The sequence below is a fragment of the Perissodus microlepis genome, chromosome 13 (assembly GCF_051167445.1).
Source record: "Perissodus microlepis isolate ML-2025 ecotype Zambia chromosome 13, ASM5116744v1, whole genome shotgun sequence".
Lineage (NCBI taxonomy): Eukaryota > Metazoa > Chordata > Actinopteri > Cichliformes > Cichlidae > Perissodus > Perissodus microlepis.
Window position 1 is genome coordinate 1,072,654 of NC_140473.1, and position 14,487 is coordinate 1,087,140.

A 14,487-nucleotide genomic window follows, 5' to 3' on the forward strand; every position below is an offset into this window, starting at 1 on the left:
TTTGCATGTGAGAGCTTAGATTGTGGGGAAGATTAAAGATGAACAAAGGGTGATGGGAGAACAGTGAAGTGAGGATACACAGTGTGAAACTCCTTTTGTATAGGAATTTCTTTTACTTAGCCTGGACCTCCTCCATACCTGCTTCATGCCCTGGGGGACGGGGCTATGGCCTCTGTATAGGAATTTCTTTTACTTATGTATTAATCACATTATTTTCTTGTATGATACCTTGGTGCCACTGGATTTTAACAACTCTCACACTCATACAGTAAGACAAATGGTGGGGGTGTAGTAAGGAAGTTGGGGGAAGCAGACGACTCCACAGGAAGAGTCTTTTGTGTCTTCGAGGACTCTGGGAGGTAGCAAGGGAGTGTGAACCTTAAGGTGTGAAACAGCGGTGCACTGCCTTTTGTTCCTGGAGAAGGTGTTTAACTGAGAGCCATGCTAGGCTCAGGGAGACTCTGCTGACCGTCTGCCCCGCGGTCATGCAGGCTCTCCACAAGCTTGGTTGTCTGTTCTTTGTGCTTTGATTACAGAATGTTAGCTACGGCTCACCGCTCGTCTGCAGGCTTTATTTAATGGAAAACTTCCACAACACTCCCCACACCCTCTAGCAGATCGTTACATGAAGGAACCTTTTGAATACAAGCGTGCTCATGCTCACAGGTGTACACACAGGTGCTCACAGACACAAACTACACCTTTCTTGGCTGCTACCTCAAAGCACACTGCGCTGTCGCTCTTACGTGCTGCACAATGCTATCGGGTGATCGTGGCTCAAGAGTTGGGAGTTTGTCTTGTAATCGGAAGGTTGCCGGTTCGAGCCTCGGCTCCGACAGTCTCGGTCGTTGTGTCCTTGGGCGAGACACTTCACCCGTTGCCTACTGGTGGTGGTCAGAGGGCCCGGTGGCGCCAGTGTCCGGCAGCCTCGCCTCTGTCAGGGCGCCCCAGGGTGGCTGTGGCTACAATGTAGCTGCCATCACCAGTGTGTGTGAATGGGTGGATGACTGGATGTGTAAAGCGCTTTACAAATACAGGCCATTTACCACAATAATATTTAGTATTTACTGTTATATACACATAGATTATCGCGATGGTTGCTCTCTTTTTTTGCTTGTTTTCTCTTTTTTTTCTCAACTGGTGATCCAGGTGATACATATATATATGTATATGTATGTGTATTTTTTGCCCCCCCCCTTTTTTTTTGTTGTATTTAGTATAATCCTTTATAATTATTTCTGTTGTTTTTAAATCATTTATTGTATTTATCTATTGTATAAGTGTTTTTTTCTCCTCTTGGGTATTTGTTACAGACAGCAAAGGAAGAATTTCAGGGAAAACATGTTTCTTTAGTGTACATATGACAATGAATCTTTAACACACTGGGCTATTCAGCGTGATCGATCTGAAACACAGCAGCAAGTCCACCTCTGAATGGCTCAAAAAGAGGTTTTGGGATGGCGTAGTCAAAGTCTGGACACAAATCAGACTGAAGCATGACTTTAACCAGGCAAACCTTCCAGAGTGGGTGAACTAAAACACGTCTGTAAAGAACAGTGGGCCAAAAATTCCTGTACAGTGATGAAAAAGTCTCATTGCCAGTTATTACAAATTTTTATTTTTTTTGCCATGAAGAGTGACAAACACATTTATTTTGTTTTTGTTTTTTTGTTTTTTTTTTACACACAAGGTCAGGAAGGTTTGGATAACCTTTTTATCACACGCTGCATTTTGTGTTTACAAGAGTTCTTTATGTCAAATATTAAAACTTGACCATCTGAAATATTTTGCATATTTGGCACAAAAAAGAAAAAAATCAGAAAGGGCAATGCACTGTACACAGACACGCACTTAAGTTATAACCTGTTTTCCCAAAACATTTAAAGAGCTCCAGAAATATTTGTCTTTCATTTTTAAAAACGAAAGACAAATCATTTTAAAAATCCGCAGATATTGTCAGTCTTTTCTATGTGATATCATGTTTATACCCATCAGTCTTTAAACCAGTCCCTTGTTTTATATGATAAAAATATACATACAATAATATATAACAGTGAAATATATTTTTAAAAACATCAAATATGTAAATATCACCGTAATTTTCTTGTTATTATATTGTACATAATTTTCTTTGTTTGTTTGTAGCTTCTCTTTCACCAAAGCCTGCACTTTGAATTTGTCAGGGAGAAACAATGAACGCACGATGGGAGCAGGAAACGCACGCGCAGTGGGAGCAGAGAAGGGCAGCGTGAAGCGAGGGAAACCAAAAGGAGAGTTAGGTAATAGGATTAGTGGAGTAAGAGCAAGGACAGGGAAGCAGGCAGAGTGAGAGGCGCGACACGCCTGACTGAAGAAGGGAGGGCGGCCTCTCTGCTAGCTGCACACAGACACACACAGACACGCACTCAGTGCTAGCAAGCAGGCGAAGGCAGTTAGCCAGCAGAGCCTGCCAGCAGCCATGACAGACACTGGTGAGTAGCTACATCCTGTGTGTGTGATGCTTCTATCCTTTCTTGCTCTGTATAAAAGGTAAAACGATTTGCAGCCGGCGTGGTGCACTGTGTTGTTGCGCCACTCTGCAGACCAGCAACAGTGAGTTGTTTGTGCCACCGGCCAGTAAGATTGCAGCACTGTGTAGTTCAGGAGTGGATGGACATAAACTTACCAGCTGAGCCACACAATCAAGCAACCCAGCCTCATCTGTGCAGCGGCTTCTCCGGTCTGTGGCATTGCTGACTGCTGCTCTGAGGCATGAACCATTTCTTTGCTTCCTCATTGCTCATAGATTAAAATAGACACAATACCATCATAATACCAGTACTATCCAAAATGTACCGTGTAGTCTAACAGTGGAATAAACACAATGAGCATCACAGTGGCAGGATTTAGTGGTGTACGGACTGATGGGATTAGATTTCCCAGTTGGTCCTGTTATTGTGTCCATGCATGCAGTCACGTTTGTAGTGTAGCTGAAGTAGGTTTAATAGGCACCCTGGGGACTTCTTGGCATTACATTGTGAGACTGACTAGGAAATTGTTGGCCTGTGCTTTAACACAGACACATGCACACGGTGAGCCAGGGCCGCCCTGACTGTGCTCAGCTGGTTGTCTACCAATCCAAAGGTCGATGGATCGATTCCCTGGCTACTGCAGTCTGCATGTCAAAATATCCTTGGGCAAGATGCCGAGTTGCCTGCGATTCATTCGTCTGAGCGTGTGTGGATGAACGCTATAGAAGAAAGTGGTTGTGTGAATGTGTGTGCGACTGGCTGAATGAGGCTTGTAGTAACAAGTGCTCATGACATACAAGTGTGTGTATCCGTTTCCTAGCCCCCTCCACCCGGGCTATTTTCAATCGACTTTATGGGGATTAGCCGAGGTGATTACCATCTGCACTCTGTGTGTGTGCGTCTGACTGAAATGGACTGTATGTGTTTAAGAAGCTCTTTAGGTTTGTTACTGAGTTATACTCCATGCCTTTGGTTGAAGAAATGTCCAAGCGTGCACAGCCCTTTGCTGGCACGTGTAAACTGTTCAAACTTTATCCAACCACATCACTGAACAGAAACATCAGTGTTGGACGGCTCTAGAAAAATCTGTTGTTTCCTTTATACTTATTTAAGTTTAATATAGCTATAAAGGTTTAAGTAAATAGGTTTAAGTTTAACCAAGACTTTGTTTATTGGTGGGTAAAAGAGAAAAAAAGCATCATGTAAGTCGTATTATATATTGTACAAAATCAGGATTAGGAGAAATATAATTTTGTTGTGGGAGTTCAGCTGAATTTGGCAAATAATAACATCAAAGCTCTATAAAATACTCTAAAAATAAAGAGGATTTTCACTCCTGATATTTGATGTAATTAAACATTAAACATTTGTCCCCAGTTCTTGTTAACCTTTCAGCTGATGTCTGTGAAGGTTCTCAGTCATCCAGGTCATCGTAGTCTAAGGAGCTTGGAAAGTTTCTGGATTTCTTTAAGTTGCTTGAAGACGTTTCACCTCTCATCCAAGAAGCTTCTTCAGTTCTAAGAGTCAGTTGGTGGAGAGTCCCAGTCCCGTCTTCATGCAACTTAAAGAAGTCCAGACGCTTTTCTTTCTGACCTCGTTAGACTTTCAGCTGATGATTTCTTGAAGAAGTTGTGTTGTTGGCAGGACTCTAGTGAACCATTTCATATCTGCAGATGATCTTGTGGTTTTTAGTGGTAGTAGCTCTGGTCTCCAGTAGCTTCTTCATATATGTTCTGCATGTGGTGGAGCATCATTTCAGCTACAATACCCGTAAGCGTGCTGCCAAGACTTGTAGAAGAAAATAGGAAAAACATTTTTCATTGTCGGATAATAACGTCGGCAGTCTTGCAGGCTAAAGCGCTAATGCCAGTTTGTCACTTTTTCTCTCAGTTGCTGCTTTGTTGATTATTCTGCTTTTCATCATGTCTTTTTCTGCTTATAAAGAAGCTTTATTAATTAGGGTAGCTTGAATGTTTATAGTCCTTATCTTTCCAGACTGTTTTCTCACTATTTTTGAATTTTATTATATATTTATATTTTAAGCCATCAGCAGTGCAAGAAGGAGCAGGATGAGCACTGCCAGAGTCCTACAAAATGACCTCCAGCAGGCCATTGGATGTGAATGTCTCTGGCCAAACAATCAGAAACAGACTTCGTAAGTGTGGCCTAAGAGCCTGACGTCCTGTAGTGGACCCTCTGCTCACTGTGGAGCTGTATAATCTACTGTATATCATTCTGGGTTGTGAAGGATGAGTCCCTCATCCCCAACCGGGTGCAGCAGATGGCAGCCCCTCCCTGATCCCTGCTCTGTCGGAGGTTTCTTCCTGTTAAAGGAGGGGTTTTAAAACATGTCTTTCCTCACTGCTGTGCAACAGCTGGGCTTTCTGATTGTTGCATTCTTTGTATTATTGTCATATAAAGCGTGTTGAGGTAACTGTTGTTGTGGCGCTATATAAATAAAATTAAATTCCATACTTTCACTTTGGTTTTTGTTGTGTCTTTAAATTCAGCTCTCTGTAAGTTGACCATTTTCATTTCAGTCTAACGTTTCTCAAACAAAACAAATTTTCAGTCAAAAACTTCATTATTAAGGTTCCAGAAGCCCTTCGTTGGTATGTTTTTTTTATTTTTCATGTCAGGTAACACGATCACTATTTATTATGTGTGTGTATGAACACCTCTTGCTGTGTTGTGGGTTATAAAACCAAATGTAACAAATTGTAAGCTTAGCCTGTCAACAGATACAAACAAATGTCCTGTTATAAACGGGTCGCAGCAGATGGCCCCGCCCCTCCCTGAGCCTGCTTCTGCCGGAGGTTTCTTCCTGTTTAAAGGGAGTTTTTCCTTCCCACTGTCGCCAAAGTGCTGCTCATAGGGGGTCATATGATTGTTGGGTTGGGTTTTTTTTTATATTATCGTAGGGTCTACCTTACAATATAAAGCACGTTGCGGCGAATGTTATTGGGATTTGGCGCTGTATAAATAAAATTTAATTAAACTGAATTGAATTATAGGATCACTTAAACCTGAACGCCAAGTTAGGCATACAGAACTTAGTGCTTTTTAGCCACTAACCAATATCTGTCTACGCAATTTTTAGTTGCTTCGTTGTCAGAATCATAATCTTATTCAAGTTGTGTGCTATCTATAAAATGGCATGTCTCACCTTGACTTCCTTGTTACTAAAGCTAACAGCTAACTCTTGTTGTGTGTGGCAGACTCTCTGTGTGAGGCGTTAAAAGCTATTAGTGTGAGTACAGAGCTGATTGAAGAAGAGCTCAAGCCTCATTTGGATACCGTGCTGGCTGCGCTGCTAGAAAAGAGTAAGTCATATAACACACACATCCCAGGAAGTTGATTCTGTTCATCTGGACGAAGCGTTTTCAGTGGGAAACATTTCTTCAGTCTCTGCTGACTCCAGGTTTCTCCAACCTTATAAACAGTACCTTTGGATAATGGCTGAAACTAGCACCACTAGGCCATGTTTCAGTTTCATGATCATTAACATGCAAATTGTCATAAACATTGATCAGTGGCCATGAGTACCATTCACAGAGAGTGGAGAAATGTTCATGCATGAAGACATTTTAACCCACTTTGACAAGGACTGCCTAAAGCTAGTACGTGAGTACGAGCAAACAGCACGAGAGATGGCTGACTACAGCTGCCACCAAAACAGGATTACTCCTGAAAGTCTGCAGCTGAGATCTTCAGTTAAGGGCCTCTGAGCAACAAAAGTCCTCCAGAAGGCAAAGATCCAGCTGCTCGGTGAGCATATGAGACAAACTCATTTTACTCTGGTATCCTACCCTGGACACCACCCAGTCATTGGTTCAGGTATGTGGATGACACCTGGGGGAAATCAAATTTCAGGACGTGCTGAGTTCACTGATCACATTAACTCGGTCGATAAATGGCAGGTTAGCCTTAAGTTATACTGTGAGATTTCCATCAGTAATGGGAGACATTTAAACGTTAATGAGTACCATAAACCTACACATACGGATCAGTATTTAAGGTTTGACTCTCATCATCCATTGGAGCACAAACTAGGTGTCATCAGCGAGGAATACCATCCCCACAGACAAAGCAGCCAGGGAAGCAGAAGAACATCATATCAAGAATGTGCTAAGTGAATGTGGTTATCCCAGTTTTGACAAATATCCAACTGGGAAGGCACTTGAAGAAAGCTCCAGACGACCGAGGAGAGATGGAAGCGAAAACCTTTAGTGACCCTTTATGTGTCAGGACTATCGGAACAGCTGAGACGCATTTTCACAAAACACCGAGTCTCTGTGGCTTTCAAATTCCCAACACGCCAAAAACCGGTCCACCCCAAAGATCGGGTCCTCTCGGCACAAACAGAGTATCATAGTGTACGCTGTTAAGTGCCAGGAGGATTTCCAGGATTTATACATCGGGGAAACCAAACGACCTCTGGCAAAGCAGATGGCACAGCACAGAAGAGCCACCTCGTCAGGCCAAGGGTACATCTGTCACCATCTTACAATGCTGTGATTGCAGCCTTTCCCCAACTCTCTGTGAATGGGACTCATGGCCACTGATCAGTGTTTATTGAGTTGTGACAATTTGCATATTAAAGATCATCAAACTGACCTCACGGCTCATTGTTAGTCAGTGGTGCTAGCTTCAGTCATTATGCAAATGCACCGTTTCTAAGGCTACGTCCACACTGCATCGTTTTCTCTCTGTTTTGGTCTCCCGTCCACACTGAGACGGCGTTTTCCTCAAGGAAAACCGCAGCGTTTTCAAAGCGCTCTCGAAAACGCAGACTTTCTAAAACGATGACGCATTTTAGTCATCTGATGCAGTCAAGTGACCAATTAAACAAAGCTAGCGGAGGGCATTATACAGCAGTTGTTTTGATTGCTCCCAATTTTGACAGCCCTGTTAAAGATTAATATCGGTTTACATGCTCCAGATAGCTTTTCTTCAAATTCTTTAATTCTCACTCGCTTTTGTGCATGCGCAGGACCGGAACGCTTTGGGCCGTTTCAGTGTGGACGCACACCTCTGTGAAAACGACTGAAAACACTAGTGTGGACGCGGAGCGTTTTCATACGAAAACGCAGTTTTCAAATCTATCTGGGCTAGTGTGGACGTAGCCTAAGGTTGGAAACCTGCAGTCAGCTGAGACTGAAGAAGTCCCCCAGCTGAGTGATGAAACATTTGTCCCACTGAAAACGCTTCGTCCAGATGAACAGAATCAACTTTTTGAGTCATCAAAGCCTCACACTTTCACTTTTCAACTAACATCACATATTACATAGTGAATTTTATCATTCTAAATGAACGGACTTTTGTATTCACAGAGAAAGATGCTGCTATCGACGTGTCCAAAAGTGGGATTCTACCCATACTGGCTCAGGCCTTACAGAGAAAAAGCAGTCTGAGCTGCCAGGTGGCTTTGGTGGTGGCAGAGATGGCCCGAGAAGGTAGAACACTTGAATACTATAAAACTGGGTGTGCTTCATAAAACAGTTTGTACAGTAGAAGCTTCCTTATTTTGTCTTGTCTCATGTTCTCTTTGAAGAGCTTTAGGATTCTACAAGGTCCTTAAAATCAGTTTAACTTATGTTAAGGACCTTGTACTATGTTTATTTTTAATTACAATAATTATTAAATATCAAATAAAAATATATTGCAGTGTATAAGGAAACATTTTTATCCCTTTTAAGTAACTTAAAGCCAGTATGTGTAGGATTATACAGCCACTTTAGAAAACGTCCAAACTGGTTTAGTTTAGTGCCACTTTCAACTTACTGGGTTGACGTTTTATCTGTACGAGGTTGTTGTGTTTTTTTAATATTATTTCTGATATGAAAAAATGCACTTAAATTCCACACAGAGTGGCTGAAAATGTGATGCTTTTAAAAAAGGGGTTGCATCTTATGCTCCAGTGATGCGTCATGAGACTAAAACACCAGGTTGCTTCATAGCTGTTGAGTAACATATGCAACATAGCATTTAAAATATATCAGCGTTTACAAGGTTTAATGTCCTTGTATGTGTTGTAGCTGCAGTGAGGGAGCCGTGCATCGAGGCAGGCCTGGTGAAGGTGTTGGTTCCCCATCTGAACAGCGATAACCAAGAAATGCTGCTGAACTCTGGCAGGGCCATTGGGCGCATCTGCTTTGACAACTGTGAGTTGGTGGGACACTGCTGGCTCCGTCAGCAGGGCGTTCTCAGTGTGCTGATGAGTCTGATTTCTTTTGAAGGTTGCAGAGAGTGACAGATCTTAATTCCAGCCTCAAACTACATGATATTCTTGTCATGGTAACTACATCATGTTAGGCAACTACAGATCAGTCATGCAAGCTGCTTTCAGAACATGTGTCAGGTTTCCTAGATGCAGCGTTGCTTTGCATCCATTATTGCACTATGCAAGATAAAATAACTGTATGATGCCTATTTTTGTTCCTGACTGCCAAAACTGTCCAGATCCCGCCATAATCGGACTGATATCATATAGCGTGAAATGTTATATAGGTGCTAACTTATGCTTTGAAATATGTGAGACTGTCGCCATAAAAGCAGGCACACAGTCAACAACATTACACAGGGTGAGCTGGAGCATTCAGAGCATGGTTAACTGGTGCAGAGTAAGCCTGGCAGTACACTGTCTTAGTGTACTAGTTGCTGTGTCAAAACAAAAAAGACTCTTGTAGCAGGTTACATGTTTCCAGTCTTCAGCGTGCCATGCTCCTGTTGGTGGCTGGGAGGAGTGGAGCTGATATGATCTGCTGCTGTAGCAGCCCATTGCAGAACCAACCAGTCTTCTCATTCTCCTCCAGCTTTTCACAACAAGACATTTGCATCCATATTGTAATGTTGTATAAAGCACTTTGAATACTAAGGTAGAGTCGAAAAGAGCTAGATAAGAACCAGTCCATGCACCACAGAACTGCCTCTCATTAAACGCTTAGAACTTTTCAGCATCCTGAGAAAATGCTCTGAGATCCATTTTTAACAAAATGATAAAAATGGATATCTAGAGGTCTCTCACTTTATTCCTTAACACTTATCTCTGTCTCCTACCTTTTTTACCTAGCATACCAGCAGGACCAGTTAGTCCAGAGTGGTGTAATCCCCAGACTCGTTTCCATAATGAGGGAGTATCCTGACAATGATCCACTGGTCAATGTCTGTCTGCTGGCCTTGTGTAACCTGGCAGACATGGGTGATTATTTACTATTTGTATTCATTGTATTAAGTGCTGTTAGATGTAGTTTGATTGTCAGTGCTTTAGTGATTAGACATGTTCTTTATAGCTACAGCATTGCCTTTAATTAATGTGCCTGCAACCAGTGTTGGGTAAGTTACTTTAAAAAAGTAATTAATTACTAATTACTTAGTCAATATTGTATTTAAAATACTTATCTAATTACTGTGTCTGAAAAGTAACTTCATTACTAAATAAGTCATTTAACCAAATACTTCTTAAAATCCCTCTAAACCTTGAGTGGCAGACAATAGAAATTAAACTCTTTAAATAATAAATACATTTTTAAAGACGGAGCCTCTACAGCACGCAGCGGTAGCATCTCTTCCACAATGTAGCCTGCAATCATTTTTAAGCTCCCCTTTAGACGCTTTCTGTGCTGCTGAAGTAAAATCAGGTTTTGCTGCTTAGCGGGAGTTGCCGCGGTGTTATCCATGGATGACGAACAAGGATCGCTCAGAAGTGTTCGTCTACGCTCCGTGTCAGGCGCTTCAGTAGATTACTCCTGCTATGAACAGCAGCCCATAGTTTTTACATATTACTGTAATGTTCTTGTCTGCTTGTTTCAGAAAAGTGAAGAGACGGGAATATGTCCATTTCAAAAAACAGCCACTCGCTTCAGTCCGACAGCTTCCGCTGTAGAAAACGACCGTGCAGCAAAGTGGCGCGAAATGACGCGCAGCTGCGCTACAGCCATGTTAAAGAGGCAGAGTTTACTTCTACGTTTAGAAGACAAATTATTGAAATTAAATAATGATATTCAGCGAGTTTAATTATTTTACAATGTAACGCAAGTACATTGTAAGTAACTAATTAAAATACCTAAAAATGAACAGTAATCAGTTACTCTACTTTTTCAGTGGAAAAGTAATTTAATTACAGTAACGCGTTACACCCAACACTGCCTGCAACCCTAAACATGAAGCAGAGAGGGTTTTCTTTTGTGAGTAACATGCCAGAGATAAATGGCTGACACAGTACCCGTGCCAAAGTAAATACTTTGTCACTCATTGTGGTAACCATGTCAGGCCAGAGTAATCTTTTAAATCCCTTTAACAGAACAGAAGAAAGCATTTAGCGTTTGAGCTTAGCCATGCTTTAGCACTCGAACTACTCAACAAACTGTACGTTATAAATGTTTTGGTATTAATATAGCATGCACACCTGGAGAGATTTAGGGTTCAGTATCTTGTTAAGAGCACTTCAACTTTGATCAGAGAAACCACTGACCTGTTGAACTGCTCTACCTCCTTAGCCACAGTTCTAATTACAGCTTACACAGTTAATATATCCAGGTTAAAGCAACCAAAGTGTGTCCCAGACGCAGGTGGGCTAATGCTTCAGAAATGAAAAAAGAAATCCTTCTCACACAGAGAGAGACGATTCACTGTGCAATAAGCTGTTCTGCTATGATTATGATATGTCACTAATTCTGTAGCTGATTACAGACCACATGTGTTTGCAGACTCTGCAAGGGAGGCGCTGGCACAGCTGGATGTTGCAGATGTACTGATATTTCAGCTGAAACAGGCCCCTGATGCTGAACGCCGACATGTCATTTTGGAAATACTGGGCTCTCTGGGAGAGAGCGGTAAGGGCATGTTTTTAATCTGCCCATCTTTACTCCTGAGAAACTTTCTTTTTAGTACCGTGTACTTTTCGAACCTTTTGTTGCTCCACTTCCAACTTATTTGAAACATGCTGCTTTCATCCAATTCACAATGAGCTAATACATTTCATGAGCTACTAAAATATTAAATCAGTGTTCTGTGTTTTAATGTCAGTTTAAATGCGTCTGCGACATTTGCAGATCCATTGTATTTGGTTTTCCTTTTTACGCAGAGCCCCAGCTTTTCTGGAGTCTGGGTTGTAGAAAGCTTGAGGGAGATGGAGAGCAGCCTTGGCATGTGCTTATTGTTTTCAATTTATTGTGAAATACATTGCCTTGACTTGAACTAAGAAAATGTGTCTCCTAATATAAAAGCACTCAAAGACTTTTACCACATATGCTGCTCAGTAACAAAATAAAGTCCAAACATTAGTTTTCTTCTGCTCTTCATGCATATGTTAATGATTAATGGAGACAGTAGTAAAACTTGTTGGGTTGTCGTCCTGAGGCAACTGTTGTTGTGATTCGGTGCTATATGAGTAAATTGAAATGAATTGTTCTGTGCCACCAGATACTCTGAAACTACAGTTTGCAGAGTCAGGAGTCCCAGAAGCTTTATCCGAGATGATTCGGAGTCTGCAGGGAGGGTCTGACCCACATGACCTCTGCAGCATCAAGATTGCCTCCAACCTAATGGTGTCCCTGCTTTTAGGGGGTACGTAATGCATAGCAACAACATTGTCTTAGTGTAGGTTTGAAAGGAAGAAGTGGTCAGATGACAAACAGAGGAAGACAAAGTGCTGAAATTGCACTGCGCTGGGATCCACTCACCAAGACGCTCGCCTAATGCAGAGCTCCTGAGCAAAACCTCTGTTCCCCCTGGCTTTGCCTCTCACTGGGCATCTACTGTCTGTAAGTAGTTTTCCGTTAGTGTTGAGAGGTTTCTTTTTATTTCAATGACACCTAAGAAATCAAAAAGTGGCATTGCTAAACAGGGCATAAGCTATGCAAGCATGGTGACAGAGACCACGCTGAAAGTTCTAACAGCCTCGAGTATTGCATCGAATGCTTTTGTTGAACTTTGAAAAAAGCGAAGCAAGACATGTCCCAACTCAGTAGAGCGCTTAAACAACTGCAGGAGGACGTCTGTGCTGTGAAAACGTCACAAGCTAAGTTAACACAGATATTGCCGACAGAAATGAGAGACTGGAAGAGGCAGATCGTCGCATTATGAACAGCTGGCTCGAAGCTAAAGACATCAAAGAGGCGTGACCGGCTAGAAAGAGCAGCAGTGTCTTAATCTGTGATTATTAGAGTGAAGTAACGTGTAGAAGGTGCAAAACTGTACAGACTATATCAAACATCTGATAGCAGAGCTGGTAAGCGTGTACATACAGGTCCAAAAGTATTTGGACGGAGACAACGTTTTTCTTAATTTTGTTCTGCACGTTATCACAATGAAACAAAACAACTCGGATGTAGCTGAAGTGCAGAGTTTCAGCTTTAATTCAGTTGAACAAAAAGCATTTTTAACACAATCCCTTTATTTCGGGGGCTCAAAAGTAATTGGACAAATTAAATAACTGAAAATAAAAAAATCCTTTCTAATACTTGATTCAAACCCGTTTGCTGGCAGTGACAGCCTGAAGTCTTGAACTCATGGACGTCACCGGGTTTCTTCCTTTTGAATGCGCTTCCAGGACTTTACTGCAGCGACTTTCAGTTGCTGTTTCTTTGTGGAACCTTCACCCTGGACATGATTCTGCGATCATCCACCACTGTTGTCTTCTTTGGACGTGCAGGTGTTTTTGCGTCGTTGTGTTCACCTGTGATTTCTTTCTACCAAACTGTAGGTTTTGCCAATTCTAATATTGTACCAATTTCTCAGGTGTTTGTTTTCTGTTTTCGCAGTTTAAGGAGGCTTGTTTCACCTGCATGGAGAGCTCCTCTAACTGCATGTTGTCTGTTCGTAGCAAAATCTTCCAAATGCAAGCACCACACCTCAAGTCAACTCCAAACCTTTTATCTGCTTAGTTGATAATGAAGCAACAAAGGAAATGTCCACACATGGCATTGGAATAGGCTTTGACTCAAGTGACCCATTGTTTTTGGTCATTTGCCAGAGTGTGGCAAATGTTAAAGAGCTGAAATTCTAAGGAGTTCATCCAGTTTAAAGGCCGATACCTTCAAATAAAAGCTGAGTCTTCACAACAAGAATATGTTTAGGTAAACAGGGAAAAAACAAACTTGTGTCAGTGTCCAAATATATATATACAGACCTAACTCTAGATCACTGACGCCTATTCTGGATAATGATCATCAGCTGAGACCTCTCTGTAAATGATCCAGACCCCACACGATGCTCAGGGCACTGTTCACATTTCCTTTATTTGACACTTTTCTTTCGTTTGGCACCGACGTCTTTGCAGCTGACTCCACGCTGCTGTCTCAGGTCACTAAAAAGGGAAAGAGACCTCACTAGAACCACATCTCCACCTGCTCCATCACCCTCCCTGCCACTGCCCCTTGAGCCTCCCCTGCAGCCGAGCCAAAGACCACACCACTGCCACGCTATCATTGGAATATTCCAGACATTCCTGGGATGTGAACGAGTGATGATGCAGTGAAGGAGAAACATAAAACAGAGATGCAGGGGCATGGAAAAGAATGTAATTTGTGAGATTATTAAAGCGCGTAGAAAGTTGCAGACAAAGGATATTTGGCTCACACTGACCTTCCCTGCCATGCTGTGATTATCATGGAATATGACTCCATTCTTGTAGTTAGAAGATGAGGTTTGATGACCACATAGCACTGGATTTCATCAACAGAGAGGCTATTTCACAGTGAGGGTGTGTGTGTGTTGGTGGGTTTGACAGGTTGTTTACTCAAGGGGAGGTGGGTATTTTGGTATTTTGTGGTTACTTATGAAAATGTTTGTTCCTGGGCAAAAGTCAGAGTTATGTTAAAGAGTGGAAGCACAAAAGAAAGGATACCATATGAACATATATTATCCTGTATAAATAATATAGGGACAGAGTCATTTCATGGCATAGCAGGGGTGCTAATAATTCCATTAAGCTTAAGAAACGTTTGCTTTATCTCAAATCACATTGGGCAGATGC

General features: G+C 41.9%; 1 protein-coding gene across 3 annotated transcripts in view; it reads left to right on the top strand.

Moving 5' to 3' along the window:
* Positions 1-2,195: 2,195 nt before the first annotated feature.
* Positions 2,196-14,487, top strand: part of LOC146374451 (rap1 GTPase-GDP dissociation stimulator 1-B) — a 28,041-nt gene continuing 15,749 nt past the window's right edge. For 2 of the 3 annotated variants that reach the window (XM_084948283.1, XM_084948284.1), the window contains exons 1-7: positions 2,196-2,471; positions 5,729-5,833; positions 7,844-7,966; positions 8,549-8,674; positions 9,583-9,711; positions 11,219-11,344; positions 11,934-12,077. In XM_084948283.1, coding sequence (XP_084804409.1) covers positions 2,459-2,471; positions 5,729-5,833; positions 7,844-7,966; positions 8,549-8,674; positions 9,583-9,711; positions 11,219-11,344; positions 11,934-12,077 — 766 coding nt within the window. In that variant the 5' untranslated portion in view covers positions 2,196-2,458. The remainder of the gene's footprint in view (positions 2,472-5,728; positions 5,834-7,843; positions 7,967-8,548; positions 8,675-9,582; positions 9,712-11,218; positions 11,345-11,933; positions 12,078-14,487) is intronic. The other variant, XM_084948281.1, reaches the window with a different exon arrangement.